General features: G+C 40.5%; 1 protein-coding gene across 4 annotated transcripts in view; it reads left to right on the top strand.

Annotated features, from left to right (window-relative positions):
* Positions 1-3,824: 3,824 nt before the first annotated feature.
* The window catches only part of akap10 (A kinase (PRKA) anchor protein 10), a 41,498-nt gene continuing 30,565 nt past the window's right edge, over positions 3,825-14,757 (top strand). For 2 of the 4 annotated variants that reach the window (XM_079814340.1, XM_079814338.1), the window contains exons 1-3: positions 3,825-4,257; positions 6,496-6,543; positions 8,086-8,271. In XM_079814340.1, coding sequence (XP_079670466.1) covers positions 4,236-4,257; positions 6,496-6,543; positions 8,086-8,271 — 256 coding nt within the window. In that variant the 5' untranslated portion in view covers positions 3,825-4,235. The remainder of the gene's footprint in view (positions 4,258-6,495; positions 6,544-8,085; positions 8,272-14,757) is intronic. The other 2 variants (XM_079814339.1, XM_079814341.1) reach the window with 1 other exon arrangement.

The following is a 14,757-nucleotide window of genomic DNA, read 5'->3' as shown; positions in this document are numbered from 1 at the left end:
GCTCTACTTCTATTGGATAGTCGCGTTGCGTTCAACGGATTCATTTGCATAAAGTTGAGCTTCGGCCAGCTTTTTTTGACGCGCGGCATTTGTTCAGATGCAGCGCCGCCTTCCCGGAATGCTTTGCGGGCGCGTTGAAGTCGCTTGACGTCACCCATAGGAATAAAGTGGAGTGCGGCGCGACAGAAGTGTTGCACGGACAAGTGGATCAGCACCCTTAAGGCCTGTACACACCGGGACGAATATCGCGCGCGCTTATCGCCAGCGTTTTTCGTGACGTTTTTCGGCGCGTCTTGAGTGTTCACACCCAAGCGATTTCCACTGGCGATGCGCCGAGTGAACGTGCACATTCAGTAGATGCGCTCCCGGTACACAAGGTGGTGCTGCGGCACTTTAAGCTTCTGACACTCGCTTGTCACACAGAAGAAGAGGAGAGACAGTATTTACGTGCTTGCCAAAACCACAGATATATTATGTCTATGGCAAAACCATTCACACACTTTTTGCTAACTGGCAAGCAGCATTAGCAGCCCATCTTCTTCTTTGTCTACTTACTACTTCTTCTTTGTATCGATGTGTGCTCGGCAAGACCGATTTTGTGCTTGAGCGCCACCAAGTCGTGTTTTACTGTCACTTCAGCAGCTCCAGGCACGTGAACAAAAGCGCTGATCTCATTGGTCGGCCAGTTTTTAACGCGCCGCGTCAAAATAAAAAAACGAACCCGAGGCGTTTTTTTTTTAATGACGCTTTTACGCCTGGCGTTTTACGCGTCGGTGTGAACACTCACATTGGCGCCCATTGTTTAGTCACGAGGCGTTAAACGTCGGCGATAAACGCGCGCGAAAATCGTCCCGGTGTGAACAGGCCTTTAGTCATCACGTCACCTCAGCTTCAGCCACGTCCCGCCTCTTTGCCCATTTTCTGTTATCCGGGAGTGACGCGCTGCCAAGATGGCAATGGCCGACTTTACACTTCAAAACTGCTCTTCACAATCCTATGGGTGACGTCACAGACACTACGTCCATATTTTTTTACAGTAAGGGACATTATATCAATTTGACAATTATGCCATGTTTTGCTTTTGTGTAATTCACAATTATACACAGATGAGTCAAAACATTATGAAACATAGCCCTTAAGGCAGGGGTGTCCAAAGTCGGTCCTGGAGGGCCACTGTCCTGCAGAGTTTAGCTCCAACTTGCCTCAACACACCTGTCTGGGAGTTTCTTGTATGCCTAATAAGACCTTGATTAGCTAGTACAGGTGTGTTTAATTGGGGTTGAAGCTAAACACTGCAGGACAGTGGCCCTCCAGGATCACGATTGGACACCCCTGCCTTAAGGTGTCCTGTGGTATCTGGCTCCAAGACGTTAGCAGCAGATCCTTCGAGGCCTGTAGGTTGCGAGGTGGAGCCGCTGTGGATTGAACATGTTGGACCAGCACATCCCACAGATGCTCTGGTTCATTTGGAAACCAGGGCAACACCTTGAACTCTATCATGTTCCTCAAGCAGAGATGTATAGTAACGAAGTAGAACTTCTTCACTACTGTACTTAAGTACTGAAAGGCGGTATCTGTACTTCAGTACATATTTTCGATGAGTTTAATACTTTTACTCCAATATGTTTTTTATGTGCTGCATCGTTACTCGTTACAATTATAAAAATGTTGCGAATCATTCCATTCCAAACCCACATTACCACTGCCAGAACGGTAGATGGCTGGTTTGATGAAGCTGGCACATCATTGAGCGAATCAAGCGATACCTCAAGCCATTCCTGTGTGCAGTGTGCCACTAGGGAACACCATTGTCATGAAGGGGTGTACCTGGTCTACAACAATGTTTAGGTAGGTGGTACGTGTCAAAGTTACGTCCACATGAAGGGCCGGACCCAGGGTTTCAGATCATTGCCCAGAGCATCACACTCCCTCCACAGGCTTGTCCTCGTCCCACAGTGCATCTGGTGCCATGACTTCCCCAGGTAAACTGCACACATGTACACAGCCAACCATGTGACGTAAAAGAGAACCAGATTCATCGGACCAGGTGACCTTCGTTGCCCTCATGCATTGATGAGCCTTGGTCGCCCAACACCCTATCGCCGGCCTGTGGTTTGTCTCTCCTCAGACCACTTTGGTAATTTCTCACCCCTTCTGACCGGGTTCAACCTACAAGCTTTATAATGGCTGTGAATGGGGGTCGAGCCCAAAACAGTGCATTCATCCATCATAAATGAACACCACACGGCTCCGGGGGGTTAATAAACGCCTTCTGAAGTCAAGCGATGCATTTGTGTAAGAAAACTATACTATAAACTAAAATAAGTAGCTTTCTGACAGACGGCCATACGTATCGATTTATGACAAAAGAGTAACCCCTGACCTGACGCATGACGTATTTGGTGCAGAGGATATAGCAACAAAAAACAAATAAAAATACTGGTCACAAATTAGAAGTCTAAAACAAGAATGTTTAAAGAGAAATGTCAGAGGATTTCGGTATAAGAGAAGAGGAGCTTGAGTTAGTTTGAACCGGGAGAGGCGTCAAAGCTTACGCTACTCCTACATAATACATCGGCCGTCTGCCGGAAGCTGGCTACCATCACTTCGCTTCAATAGGCCTTTATTAACCCCCTGGAGCCGTATGGATTACTTTTAAGATGGATGGATGCACTTTTTTGGACCTCAAAATCAGGACCGCCATACACTGCCATTATAAAGCTTGGAAGATCAATGACATTTTTTAATATAACTCTGATTGTGTTTGGCTGAAAGAAGAAAGTCATATACACCTAGGATGGCTTGAGACTGATCCAAAATGAATCATGGGATAATTTTCAGTTTTGGGGGAACTATTCCTTTAATACAGGGGTGGGGAACGTTGATCCTGGAGGGCCACTCTCTTGCAGAGTTTAGCTCCAAACCTAATCAAACACACCTAAAGCTGATCAAGGTCTTCAGGATTACTAAAGTTACAGGCAGGTGAGTGTCTTTTTTTTCAGGTTTGGAGCTAAACTCTGCAAGAGAGTGGCCCTCCAGGATCAACGTTCCCCATCCCTGCTTTAATTTGTGGTCTTGTTAGGTGATGGTCGACAATATTCACTTCACCTGGTCATAATATTTTGGCTCATTAGTGTAAGGTGCCGTTTACACAACACCATTTTAACTCAAACGGAAAATGTTTAATGCGCTTTGTCCATCACCACACGACAACATTTTGGTGGCCTGCAAATTCAAGCTTTTAGTACATTTTTGTCATGTAAACATACCCTTAGTCTTGCTGACAAAAAAACGTATACATCCATGTAGTCTTTCAATTAATATTTGGTCATGAAAGTCTTTAGTTCAAGTTGGCATGAAACAAAAGTTATGATTTTTGTTTCCTCCCCTATTGTGACCTATACCCAAGTAAAATGGCTTCTCATAACAAGAAATAATGTAGGGCGGGGCTTGATTTTGTCCATCGGGAATTGATTGGTTCATTGGATGGTTGTGGTTTGCTATTGGTCGATCATTTATAATAAATAATACAATATTTCATTTTTTTTAAAATTGTCCATTTTGATTGCATGCATGACATTAAATTTAATTTCACCATGGTGACTTTATTTGTTTACACTTTACATACATCCCTATACTGTTTCAAGGCAGGCAAGGAAAAAAAACGCGAGAGAAACTCATCTGGCAAGTCACACATTGCAATAAATTACATATACCAATATAATACAAGCTATGAGTTGAATAAAATATAAATTGAATATGTCTGAACAAGACAATTACTGAGTTGCAGAATATGATGTGATCATCGTTCAAGTCCCTCCTACATACAATGACTGGAGAGATACAGACGCAAATGTTGTGAAAGTCACCTCGCAGGACGCTGCTATAAAATTAGTAATTTTGTAGTACAGTAAGGCTATATTCTTCACGAGACAGTATAGCAATCTTATGTGGCCTGTATGGGAATTATTAAGTCTTTTGATTTGTCAGGTCTTTTCCCATAATTCCAGCAGAAGCGCTGTGCCGCAGACACTCCGGAAGTGAGGCGTTTATTGACAATATGGCGACCGGGCCAGCTGAGAAGGGACTGGAAATTTTTCGGTTTTGACAGTGACCGCAGATGTGGATGATCAAAGCGAAACCTGTGCGCGATAGAGTGTTATGAATGAAGGGACTCGGGAGCTGTCGGGATGTTGTCTCTGAGCTGAGCGAGCGTTCACAGCTTCAGATTCATCATGTCGTTCTTCAGGCGGAAAGGTAAGGAAGTGCCCCGCTCGATGATGATGATGGACAGTATGGGCTTTTCTGGACCGAGGCTGAGCTCACGTCCTCATGAATGCGACATTAAAACTCTTTTATTCTTTATTTTGGCTATATAATCCCTTTTATGCTTATGCATATATTCTGCACATCGTGTACAACAGCTGTTGAGGGATTGGATATTCCTTATTCGAGTGCACGTTTTGATATTTAGCCTAGATCACCAAATTAAATCTTCTTAATGTTTCTGTTGAAATAACGCTGCTTCCTAAAAAAAACCCCAGTTGTTTTAGATGTTCGCTTAAACATTGAAGTTGCACGCATGGTGTAGTGTCAGTCGTCTGACAGTCAGGCTATGCCATGTCAGAAAAACCTCATGTTGGAATATCATACTATGGAATAAAACAATGAATCATATCCTGAAAAAACTCAAACAGAAGTATTTTTATTTTTGTTTGATCCCATTTGAATTGATTTGGAATTTTATGACAAGGAACATCTTTCATTCACATCTTTAATCTGATTATACAAGCTAGATTTCTCAAAGGTCATATGGAAATGTTATATTTAGACCAATATTTCTTAACCTTTTTGAATCAAAGGTCTCTTGTCCAAGACAATATTTGAAGGCCCTCCTTTATAAGCTAATAAAAAAAACTCAAAAATATGATGTCAGTTTAACGTTGTACATCAATATTTTTTTGCTAAGCTATCCCCCACACAGAAGTTTGCTGAGGGCCTTGGCCCCGGCCCCCTGGTTGACTGTGGGTGTGTTCAAACTTGTTTGGTTTGATTATAACAAATCCCGGCGTGATTGCTCAGTTAGTGAGGTTCATTTGAATAAGTGTAAACACAGCCATCTGAACCCTGTTGCGCACCAAACAAACTGATGCGGTTTGAATGAAATATGAACGCAACACATAACAAAGACATAAACAAACCAAAAATGGGACATGATGTCACAAGATGCGACCTTAAACAGAACTGAATGCTAAAGGATATCTGTTTTTAGATATCCGTCATAGTCATGATGTTGGCCATCACAGTACGGGCATCAGGACCGCGTCTCCTCGCAGCAGATTTTGGTTTGTGTGTGTGATGGAGAGATTCCTGCCGCTGGTTTGACTCCTTTACACATTTTATGAACCCTCCACAAGTTCTCAGCAGGTCAAAATACCATCATATGTAGGCTACGCACATACAACGAGTGCATTTAGCCCAGCACACAGCACTGTTTCGGGTGTTCAAGTTTCGTCTCAAAACAGGCAATACAATCAAAGCTGACCAATCAGGTTGTGAATGTATCCCTATGCCTTTAGGTTCTGTGTTTAAATTGCCAGTGTGAACGCTAAGGGGACCAGGACTAATTGTTTTTTTTTGGGTCTAGACCAAAGAACCAAGTAAACCAAATTACAAGTGTGAACACACCCTAAATCTGTCCAGCCGTTCAGCCCTATATTCCTCCCTTTTTTTAACCTCTCTTCTACAGGATTCCTATGGTCATGGAAAATCTGTAAATGTCAAGTTTTTTGTAATTATGATTTCCAGGCCTGAACAATTCATTAAAAGTAAATATAGAAATCATTATCTGGTAATCACACAACTGGAAACATAAGAATTCATTGGTCAAAACGATGAGTGAGGAATGTTGCTGCTGTCTTTAGTTGTTCATACATAATAATCTGCAGTTTTGTATCTTCTTTATTAAATAAAGAGACCAATCTTTCCCAGAATCCCTGTTCACATGACAAAGAGCATACATGTGTCCTGTGAGAGTCAGTGCCCTAAGGGAAGGAAGGATGCCCTCAGCCCATGTCCTATTTAACTGGAACCCTTTCTTTGTTCTCGGATATGCAGTCTTGTCATTTATACTTTTTCCTCATCCATCAGATATATGCGAGTTAATAATAATATATGTTAGGAGCACAGTTGTTGCCAACAATGAATGGGATGCTTGTCGTTTTGTGCTGCATGATGCTAGTCTATAAGTTTGCCACTGGTGTTTTTTGCTGACAAACTCTAGCAAGGCCTCACCCCATGCAAATAATCCAGAAAACGTGCATAGGAAAAACTCAAAAATAAGTGATGTGTGGATTGGTGCAACTGCCTATTTTGCTTATATAATGGGTGTCTGGGACTGGTTCTCAAACAGCTGTTGTGCTAAATAATCTGGTGTATTAGGACAAGGGATGTTGTAAATTATAAATTATATTTCCCATGTTCTTTATCTCGCAGCTAAAGGAAAGGAACCTGAGAGACCAGCAGATGCCAAACCCAGCAAAGGTGAGAGTGATGGTCCTTTTTCATTATAGTTACTATTGGGATGTTTATGGTGGGCTGCCATAGAACATGCCAGAATGTAGAACAATAAACCTGGTTAATTTGTATCAAGTTATAGCTTGAGTTCCATGGCATGTGACCCAGTCTGGAAATGTAGTGTACACTACCAGTCAAAAGTTTGGAAACTGTACTATTTTGATTGTTTTTTAAAGAAGTGTCTTCTCACCAAGGCTGCATTTATGTTATTAAAAATACAAAAAAAGCTGTAGTAATGTGGAATATTATTCAAATGTTTCTATATTTTAAAATGTTAAGCATTTCTGTGATGCAAAGCTGAATTTTGAGCATCACTACTCAAGTCTTCAGAGTGACAAATATAGAAACATTTATGATTATTATGTTGAAAACGGTTGTATAAAATTTTTTTTTTTAGGATTCTTTGATGAATAGAAAGTTCAAAAGAACAGTTTTTATCTGAAATGGAAAGCTTTTGTAACATTGTACTACCGTTCAAAAGTTTTGAGTCGGTAAGAAGTTTTTGTTTTTTGGGAAAGAACTTAAAGAAATGAATACATTTATTCAGCAAGGTTGCATTACATTGATCAAGTGACAGTATAGACGTTTATAATGTTGCAAAAGCTTTATATTTCAGATAAATGCTGTTCTTCTGAACTTTCTATTCATTAAATAATCCTAAGAAAAAATTGTACACAACTGTTTTCAACATTTGATAATAATAATAAATGTTGAGCAGCAAATCGGCATATTAGAATGATTTCTGAAGGATCATGTGACTCTAAAGACTGGAGTAATGATGCTGAAATAAATAGCATTTTAAAATACAATTTTCAAAAACAATCAAAATAGTACATTTTCCAAACTTTTGACTGGTGGTATATATTGTAACTCTGGCTTTATAACTCCCAATTGGAACTTGCAACTCGCAACTTGGAATTGTGAGAAATAAAGTCAGAATTGCAAGATATAAACTCGCAATTCTGACATTTTCTTTTATATACATACATTACACACTGACTATTTTGCTAACTCTATTAAAATTATAGACTTTTTTTTGTGTTTTTTTTAGACTGCTACAACGTTTACTAAAAAAATCTATACCATTTGTAGCTGTAACACTCAAAAGCTTTGCAGGTTTTATAAAACTTAAACTTCTACTTCAGCTTTCAACTGCAACCTTCAACTGCACTGCTAATCTTGGTAAGAAATGCTTACCACATGCTGATAAACCTCTACATGTCCTCCCCTGGCTAGTTATTAAAGGGATATGGTTCAGCCAAAAATGAAAATTGTTGTTACTTACTCATTCTCAGATTGTTCCAAACCTGTATGAGTTTCTTTCTTCTGTTGAACACAAAATATCATCTTTTGTGTTCAACAGAAGAGAGGGGAGGACATGTAGAGGTTTATCAGCATGTGGTAAGCATTTCTTACCAAGATTAGCAGTGTTTGTTTGTAGTTTGGATCTGGAGCAAATCTAGAATTCTGTTGTGTATTAATGTTTCTTCTCTGTGTGCCCCTCTCCAGCCCCAGTGTCGCCCCACTCCCCCTCCCTTAGCGGCCGTAATCATCATGCTATCCTGGAGGCGGCGGGACCCAGCCATGTGGCCATCAATGCTATCTCAGCCAACATGGACTCCTTTGCTCGTGGCCGCACTGCTATCCTCAAAAAACAGCCTAGCCACATGGAGGCAGTACACTTTGGAGACTTAGGTACACCAGCCATGAATTATACATACCATTATATGTGACCCGTGCTGGCAAAAGGAGCAGCCATGAATTATACATACCATTATATGTGACCCGTGCTGGCGAAAGGAGTCGGAATGCGCACAGGATAATTTCGAGCTAAAGGCAAAACAAGTGGAAAAATGTCAATTTTGGTTGATTTTTGGAGGTTTTCTCAAAAATTAGTTGATTAAGCCCTCGTCTAGCGATCCCAGTGCTCCAAATAGCAATTGAACATCTAAAAGTATTTTTATTTGTACGTTTTCTGAAAGGAGTACCTTTCCTTTGTCCATGTAAATTAGCTCACTCGTGCTGACTGACAGATCTGACGCATGCGCACAAAGACGCCTCAGACAGTGCGCAATCCCGATTTACACATATACACAGAATTATAGTATTTCACGCAAACATTATGTTGTGTCTTATGTGAATGTTTGGTTAAAGGGTTAGTTCACCCAAAAATGAAAATTATGTCATTAATTACTTACCCTCATGTCGTTCGACACCCGTAAGACCTCCGTTCATCTTCGGAACACAAATGAAGATAGTTGAAATCCGATCGCTCAGAAAGGCCTCCATTGGCACAATGCACTTTACACTCTCAAGACCCTTAAAAGGTACTAAAGACGTCGTTACAAAGTCCATCTCATTACAGTGGTTCTACAATAACTTTATAAAGTGACGAGAATAGTTTTTGTGCGCAAAAAAACCCAAAATAACGACTTATATCATGAAGCTTCGAAGCGTTATGAATCAGTGAGACTTTGCAACACTGCTTGAGGCAGATAAATATCTGCGTGCAATCCGCGCAAGCAAAGCAATGGAAAGCGACGTTCGTTCGCGCGCCAGTAGTCAAGGGGATTGTTGCTTCTGGCAATGGGTAGTTCAGCTGGATACGTCTCTATTTGTTCTCATACCGCTGACATGCTTAATCTTTGATAGGCAGACGCGTCGCGTGATAACAGCTCGACCGTGAGTGAAACCTAAGCGCTTTCGCACGGATGGGAGGGGCGGGTGACATTCATTCTCGGTTTACATTTTCGGCTGTTTTTTATTTCGGCCCGAAACCGATAATGCCATTTTCGGCCGAACATTTTCGGCGGCTGAAATTTCGGTGCACCCTTAAAGCCTTGTTTATACTTTCGCCTGTCTCCGCAGCGCGAGCCTCCGCTGACTGCGCGCGCTCCTCCCCAAACGGACGAGGCGTTTATACTTGATGCGCTCGCCGTTGTGCTATTCTTTGAAACGACAAGAGGGCGACTCTGAAATTGTTTTAGAAACCATCAGGAAAAAGCGACGAGAAGAAGTGGGCCAATGACCTCAGCTGATTATATTTATTTTAGTACACTTCACCAAAAACCACACTACAAAAGGATTGTGTAAAACTCAGTAAACCTTGATATTACTTGTGACATGAGAACAAAATATATGCACACATGTATACAACTAAATTAACGATCTCTTAAATATTTCCTAATTTCATTAAACATTTTCATTAAGTTTCGTGATTTTTATTTTATTAAGCATGGATCGTTATTTAAAAGGGCTTATTCCTGCTTTTGTAGACTCATTTTGTAAATATAAGCACCTAATTGGATGTGCAAACTGGGTGCCGGTGTGATGAAACGTCATGCTTGGCTAGATTTGCCTAGAACTCGTTCGTCTTCGGATGCGGAGTCGCGCGCGCTGTTACAAAAAATGCGCTGCACACTGCCAGGCGAAATGGGGTCTTGCGCACCCCAAGCGCACGAACGCGCACGACCGGCCTCTCCGCGTTGACGTCATTTTTGCCGCGCGCACTAGGGGTGTAATGGTTCGCGTATTCGTACCGAACGGTTCACGGGGTGAGTTCCAAATGGAATCAGTATTCCCTATTTGATCATCCCTATGCGAGCAGGACACGCGTGTGCGGTATGTAGCAGTTTGGAATGCACTTGGCAAAGGGAGCGGCGTAATTTCCTCATTATCTTCAGCTGGGATGTTCCCGTGACAACGCAGCGCCGGCATAAATAAATATACAATTCATATTTTTAAGAGTTATATTACTTTTTATATACAGTATTACAAAGCATATTTTTTATAAACTTTAAAATGTTTATTTTTATTTGCAACAGTTAGGCTAAAAAAAAGAAAAGAATTATGCAGATAAAACGGCGACATCTGCTGCAGTGTTGCCAAGTTCATGCATGGGCTTTTTTGCATGTCTGCAGGTTGAAGCGACCCCAATTGTGTGATATTTAGCACCGGGAATGCGTATTTTAGCAGGAAACCCTGCCGAAAAAACATATATTTAACCCCCCATACAAGGTTTTTACCGAAAAAACCCCACTGAAACGTGTGTGTGTGTGTGTGTGTGTGTGTGTGTGTGTGTGTGTGTGTGTGTGTGTGTGTGTGTGTGTGTGTGTGTTCGTGTTCACTGCTGTGTGTGTGCACTTGGATCGGTTAAATGCAGAGCACAAATTCCAAGTATGGGTCACCATACTTGGCCACACGTCACTTCCCTTCAACTCATTTCTGAGCTCATTGCGACTCATTTTGCCAGCATGGGTCACATATACTGATTCAAAATGTAATGTAACATCTAAAAAAAAACTTTTGTGTTGAATGTTTTTTTCTCTCTCCATCAAATATTGTAACTTTAATGTTATATAATTTATTGATTTAATTTGCACCGGAGGAACCTTATTAGAGTTTATAGAACTAATGGCGGAAGTACCCACTTTTTGGTGTGTTTGCACCGCAGGAACTGGGAGCGATTTTAGTTCAAAGAACGCCTTTTGGGGGAACTTAATTAGCTCAGAGTAGGGTCTAACCCAGCACAATAGGAACTACCAGCGTCGCAAGTGTATGTTGATTGGTCGGACCAAGTGGGCCGCACAAGTCCTGAAAGTGAAGCCAAAGCGTTTCGATCGCCCCCAGGTGGCTTGTTGCAGTATATGTCATAAACTCCGCCCTTTCCATGTAATCTAATGGGACGTGACACGATCTAAACAATCAAATTACGTATCAAATTCATTTTTTTCCAAAGATGGTTTGTCATTTTACGCTGATGTTAGTTCAAGTGTTCGTTTTTTAAATAAATTTGATTTTAGTTATTTATTTGATGCTATAAAAACGAGGGTTTGACAGGCACCAACTGACTTTTTTCGGGAACTTTGGTAGGAGATTAGAGCTTTTAAATTTCTACATTTCCATAGCGGTTTATTTCACACCGACATAATGAGTTGTTCTGCAGTAAACTGTACTAACCGATTCTGCGGGAGTGTGGGCGGGGCCTTGATATCGCGGCTCCACTTCATGCTCACTACTGCACAGACTCGGGCTCCAAGATATCAGCGCCATATTTGGATATTGGTGGCTTTTCTACAATGGAAGAGAGTGAAGGTGTGTCGTCCACCTTTTTTTACAGTCTATGTGTCAAACGCTTGCCATACGAAACCGCTCCTGCCATCTTTAAAAAGCTGTGTAAACGCACACAGTTTAAGACCTGAACAGAAAGCTAATGTTAAAAGCATTTACCAATTGCCTTTGTCTGCGCCGTTGTGTTCTTTCCCCAGACTCGATATGTAGCACTGTACATTTTCATGGGAGATTGTCTCTTAGCCCTTCTTTCAATCATATAACTTACACGTTTACATTCCATCTCCGTCATCGACACGCAACAAAAACAGAGCTCCGACCACGTCAATCGTCCATCCTTCAATTATTGAAGTTGTTGATTGCCGTGCTTAAATGACGTCACTGTCAGCTGGATTACGCACCTCAGAGTTCCTACTGGCGGTGCAAATGCATCCGGGAAAATGACCCCAGGGAACATTTAGTTCTCTGGGGACCGCCCTGGTGGCTAGTTCCTATAACTAAGTTTCTATAACTACCCCATGTGAAAGCCCTTATTCTAAATCATTTGTTCTCAAAACAGCTCTACTTAATACTTAAGCTAGTCTTGTTGGCAACATTTGATCTATAACTGACTATTTTGTGCTGAGCATTTCAAATGAAATCTGGTGTGTTCACGGCCGAGGGAGCAGGATTTCTCACATTAGTGAGGGGATTTAGTGAAGCTTTCTGGAGTGTTAGAAATGGCTTTTGCAGCGCACTGGTCTGCTGGATTTGATGTGGAGTGCCATAATCTCTTAACCTTTTTATATCTCTGTGATTGGTGGAAACCTGTTCAGACAAGCTCCTCCATGTTAAACAGATACTTTGAATATGTCCATGTCTGTTGGTCTGTTTCCTTTCCAAGTGCTTCTTTTCACAATAGGCCTGTCACAGGCACAGCTATTACATAACCACCTGGTTATTATACGATTATTATGCCTCATCGTTAATTTTGCTCTGTTTTCCAGGAAGAAAAAGACTAGATCTGTAAATATTAGGCTACATGCATATGTGCTAAAAGGTTGTTTTTTAATCCTTTTTTCTATTGCACCAAAATGAAAACTTTGGGCCGAAACACATTTTGTATATATTTTTTGTATACTTGTATTAAAGGTTCAGTGTGTAGTAGGGGTGGGCGATATTGCCTCAAAATTATATCACAATATTTCAAGAATATTTGCGATAACGATATTTATGACGATATAGAAAAAAATATATAGGAACAAAGTTTTATTGGTTATTGCAGCTGTTAGGCAGCAGCATTTATTATTGCAAACAAAACCATAACATAACATTTTAGTTTAACCATAACTAATGTAATTTATGCCATGGTCTGCCTGAATATTTGATTCTGATTGGCTGGAAGGTGTGCAATAAAATCGTTTAATGCACATGTAGTTCCAAGTCAGATGAATCCTCATTCTATATTAATGCGCTGTTTTCATTTCAGGTGTGTTTACACGGAGCACTGTAATCGGTTTAAAAGTCTGAAAGAAAATGCTGCATAAACACTGCTTTCATAAGGATACACACATTTTTCTGAACTGTTAAACTTTTTATTTTGTAACACGTTATGAAGATAATGTTGGAATAATGGCACAGCCATTCTCATCTGATAGCGTTTTTTCTCCAGGTACTTTCTACTTCAACTGCGCCTGACAGAAGAATTTATTTTTCTGAGGTGTTCCTTACAGCAACACCAGATCGGTTTAGATAAAGTCTCGTGTAAACTGTCCACAGAATCGTTCAATCGGAATGACATAAAAGTGTGCATGTAAACGGGGCTATTGAAGCGCACACGCACACACACGCATGCGTCACTTGCATTCAGAGAGCAGAGATCGCGCTGCACATTCATGAGCACAGAAACTTGTTATTAACGCTGCCCCGCGATTTTTAGCAATAAAATAGCTAAGTTACTGGATCACTACATTATATTTCTCAGCAACTATGGGGTTATATCGCAATTGAGAGACGCTAAACAGACGCAGTCTCACAGGTACGAATCTCTCTCTCTCTCACTCTCTCTCGATAATTAATCAAAATAAATGCTATAATCCATTCATTCAAATAAATGTAATCTTACGCACTACTTTATCTCTGTGTCTGATTCAAAGAAGGCAGAATGCTAGATCTAACGAGTCGTAACTGAAAATAACTGTCAATGTTTCCCTTCCGGTCAAATATTGCGCTGCAAACATCAATAGCAGCTTTAAGTTGTCAATGTTTAGTCAGTTGTCAAGAGGCTGACCATTTGTAACCAAGTAGCTCCCTTTTTAAGTACTAAGTCTTTATCGGAGGCTGATATGCTGCTCTTCGTGTATACTCTGACAGGTGTTGTTGTTGTGCGCGCTAGGGAATGTAAATGCGCCATACGCCATCACGCCGCTATATCATTGATATCGCGATATATGACACTTTTTTATCATGTAAAAATGTATACCGGTATTATCGTGGACGGTATGATATGGCACACCCCTAGTGTATAGTATTTACGAGGATCTATTTTTACAGAAATACAATATTATATACACAACTATGTTTTCAGTGGAGTATAACTTAATTAATGTACCGTTATGTATTACCTTAGAATGAGCCATTTCTATCTACATACACTGCGGGTCCCCTTATAGTGAAATCGCCATTTTGCGCCATCATGTTTCTACAATAAAACGGACAAACTTCTCGAAAGAGCGCTAGCTACTCTCTCTGTTCTCTCCAACGGCAACATTTATACAACATGCAAAATAGCGATTTCACTGTAAGGGGACCAGCGGTGTATGTAGATAGAAATGGCTCATACTAAGGTAATAAAATCATAACGGTTCATAATGTAAGGTCTTTATACACCACTGAAAACATAGTTATGTATATTATATTGCATTTCTGTCAATAGATCCTCATAAATATTACACACTGCACCTTTAATGAATTTTTTACAGTTCATGAAAATTAAATTGATTTTGGAAAATGAAAATAAATAATCAAAGAATTCATTAATTTCTTTTTTTTAATAATTAACTCTCTTTTAGCAAACATTTTAATTACACATAAGGCAGTTTTTATATTAACTTTTATATAATAGAATTAAAA

Source organism: Gobio gobio, assembly GCF_949357685.1.
Source record: "Gobio gobio genome assembly, chromosome: 4".
NCBI classification, from domain to species: Eukaryota; Metazoa; Chordata; class Actinopteri; order Cypriniformes; family Gobionidae; genus Gobio; species Gobio gobio.
The sequence above is the reverse complement of the archived record's forward strand: the minus strand, read 5'-3'. Positions and strand labels throughout refer to the sequence as shown.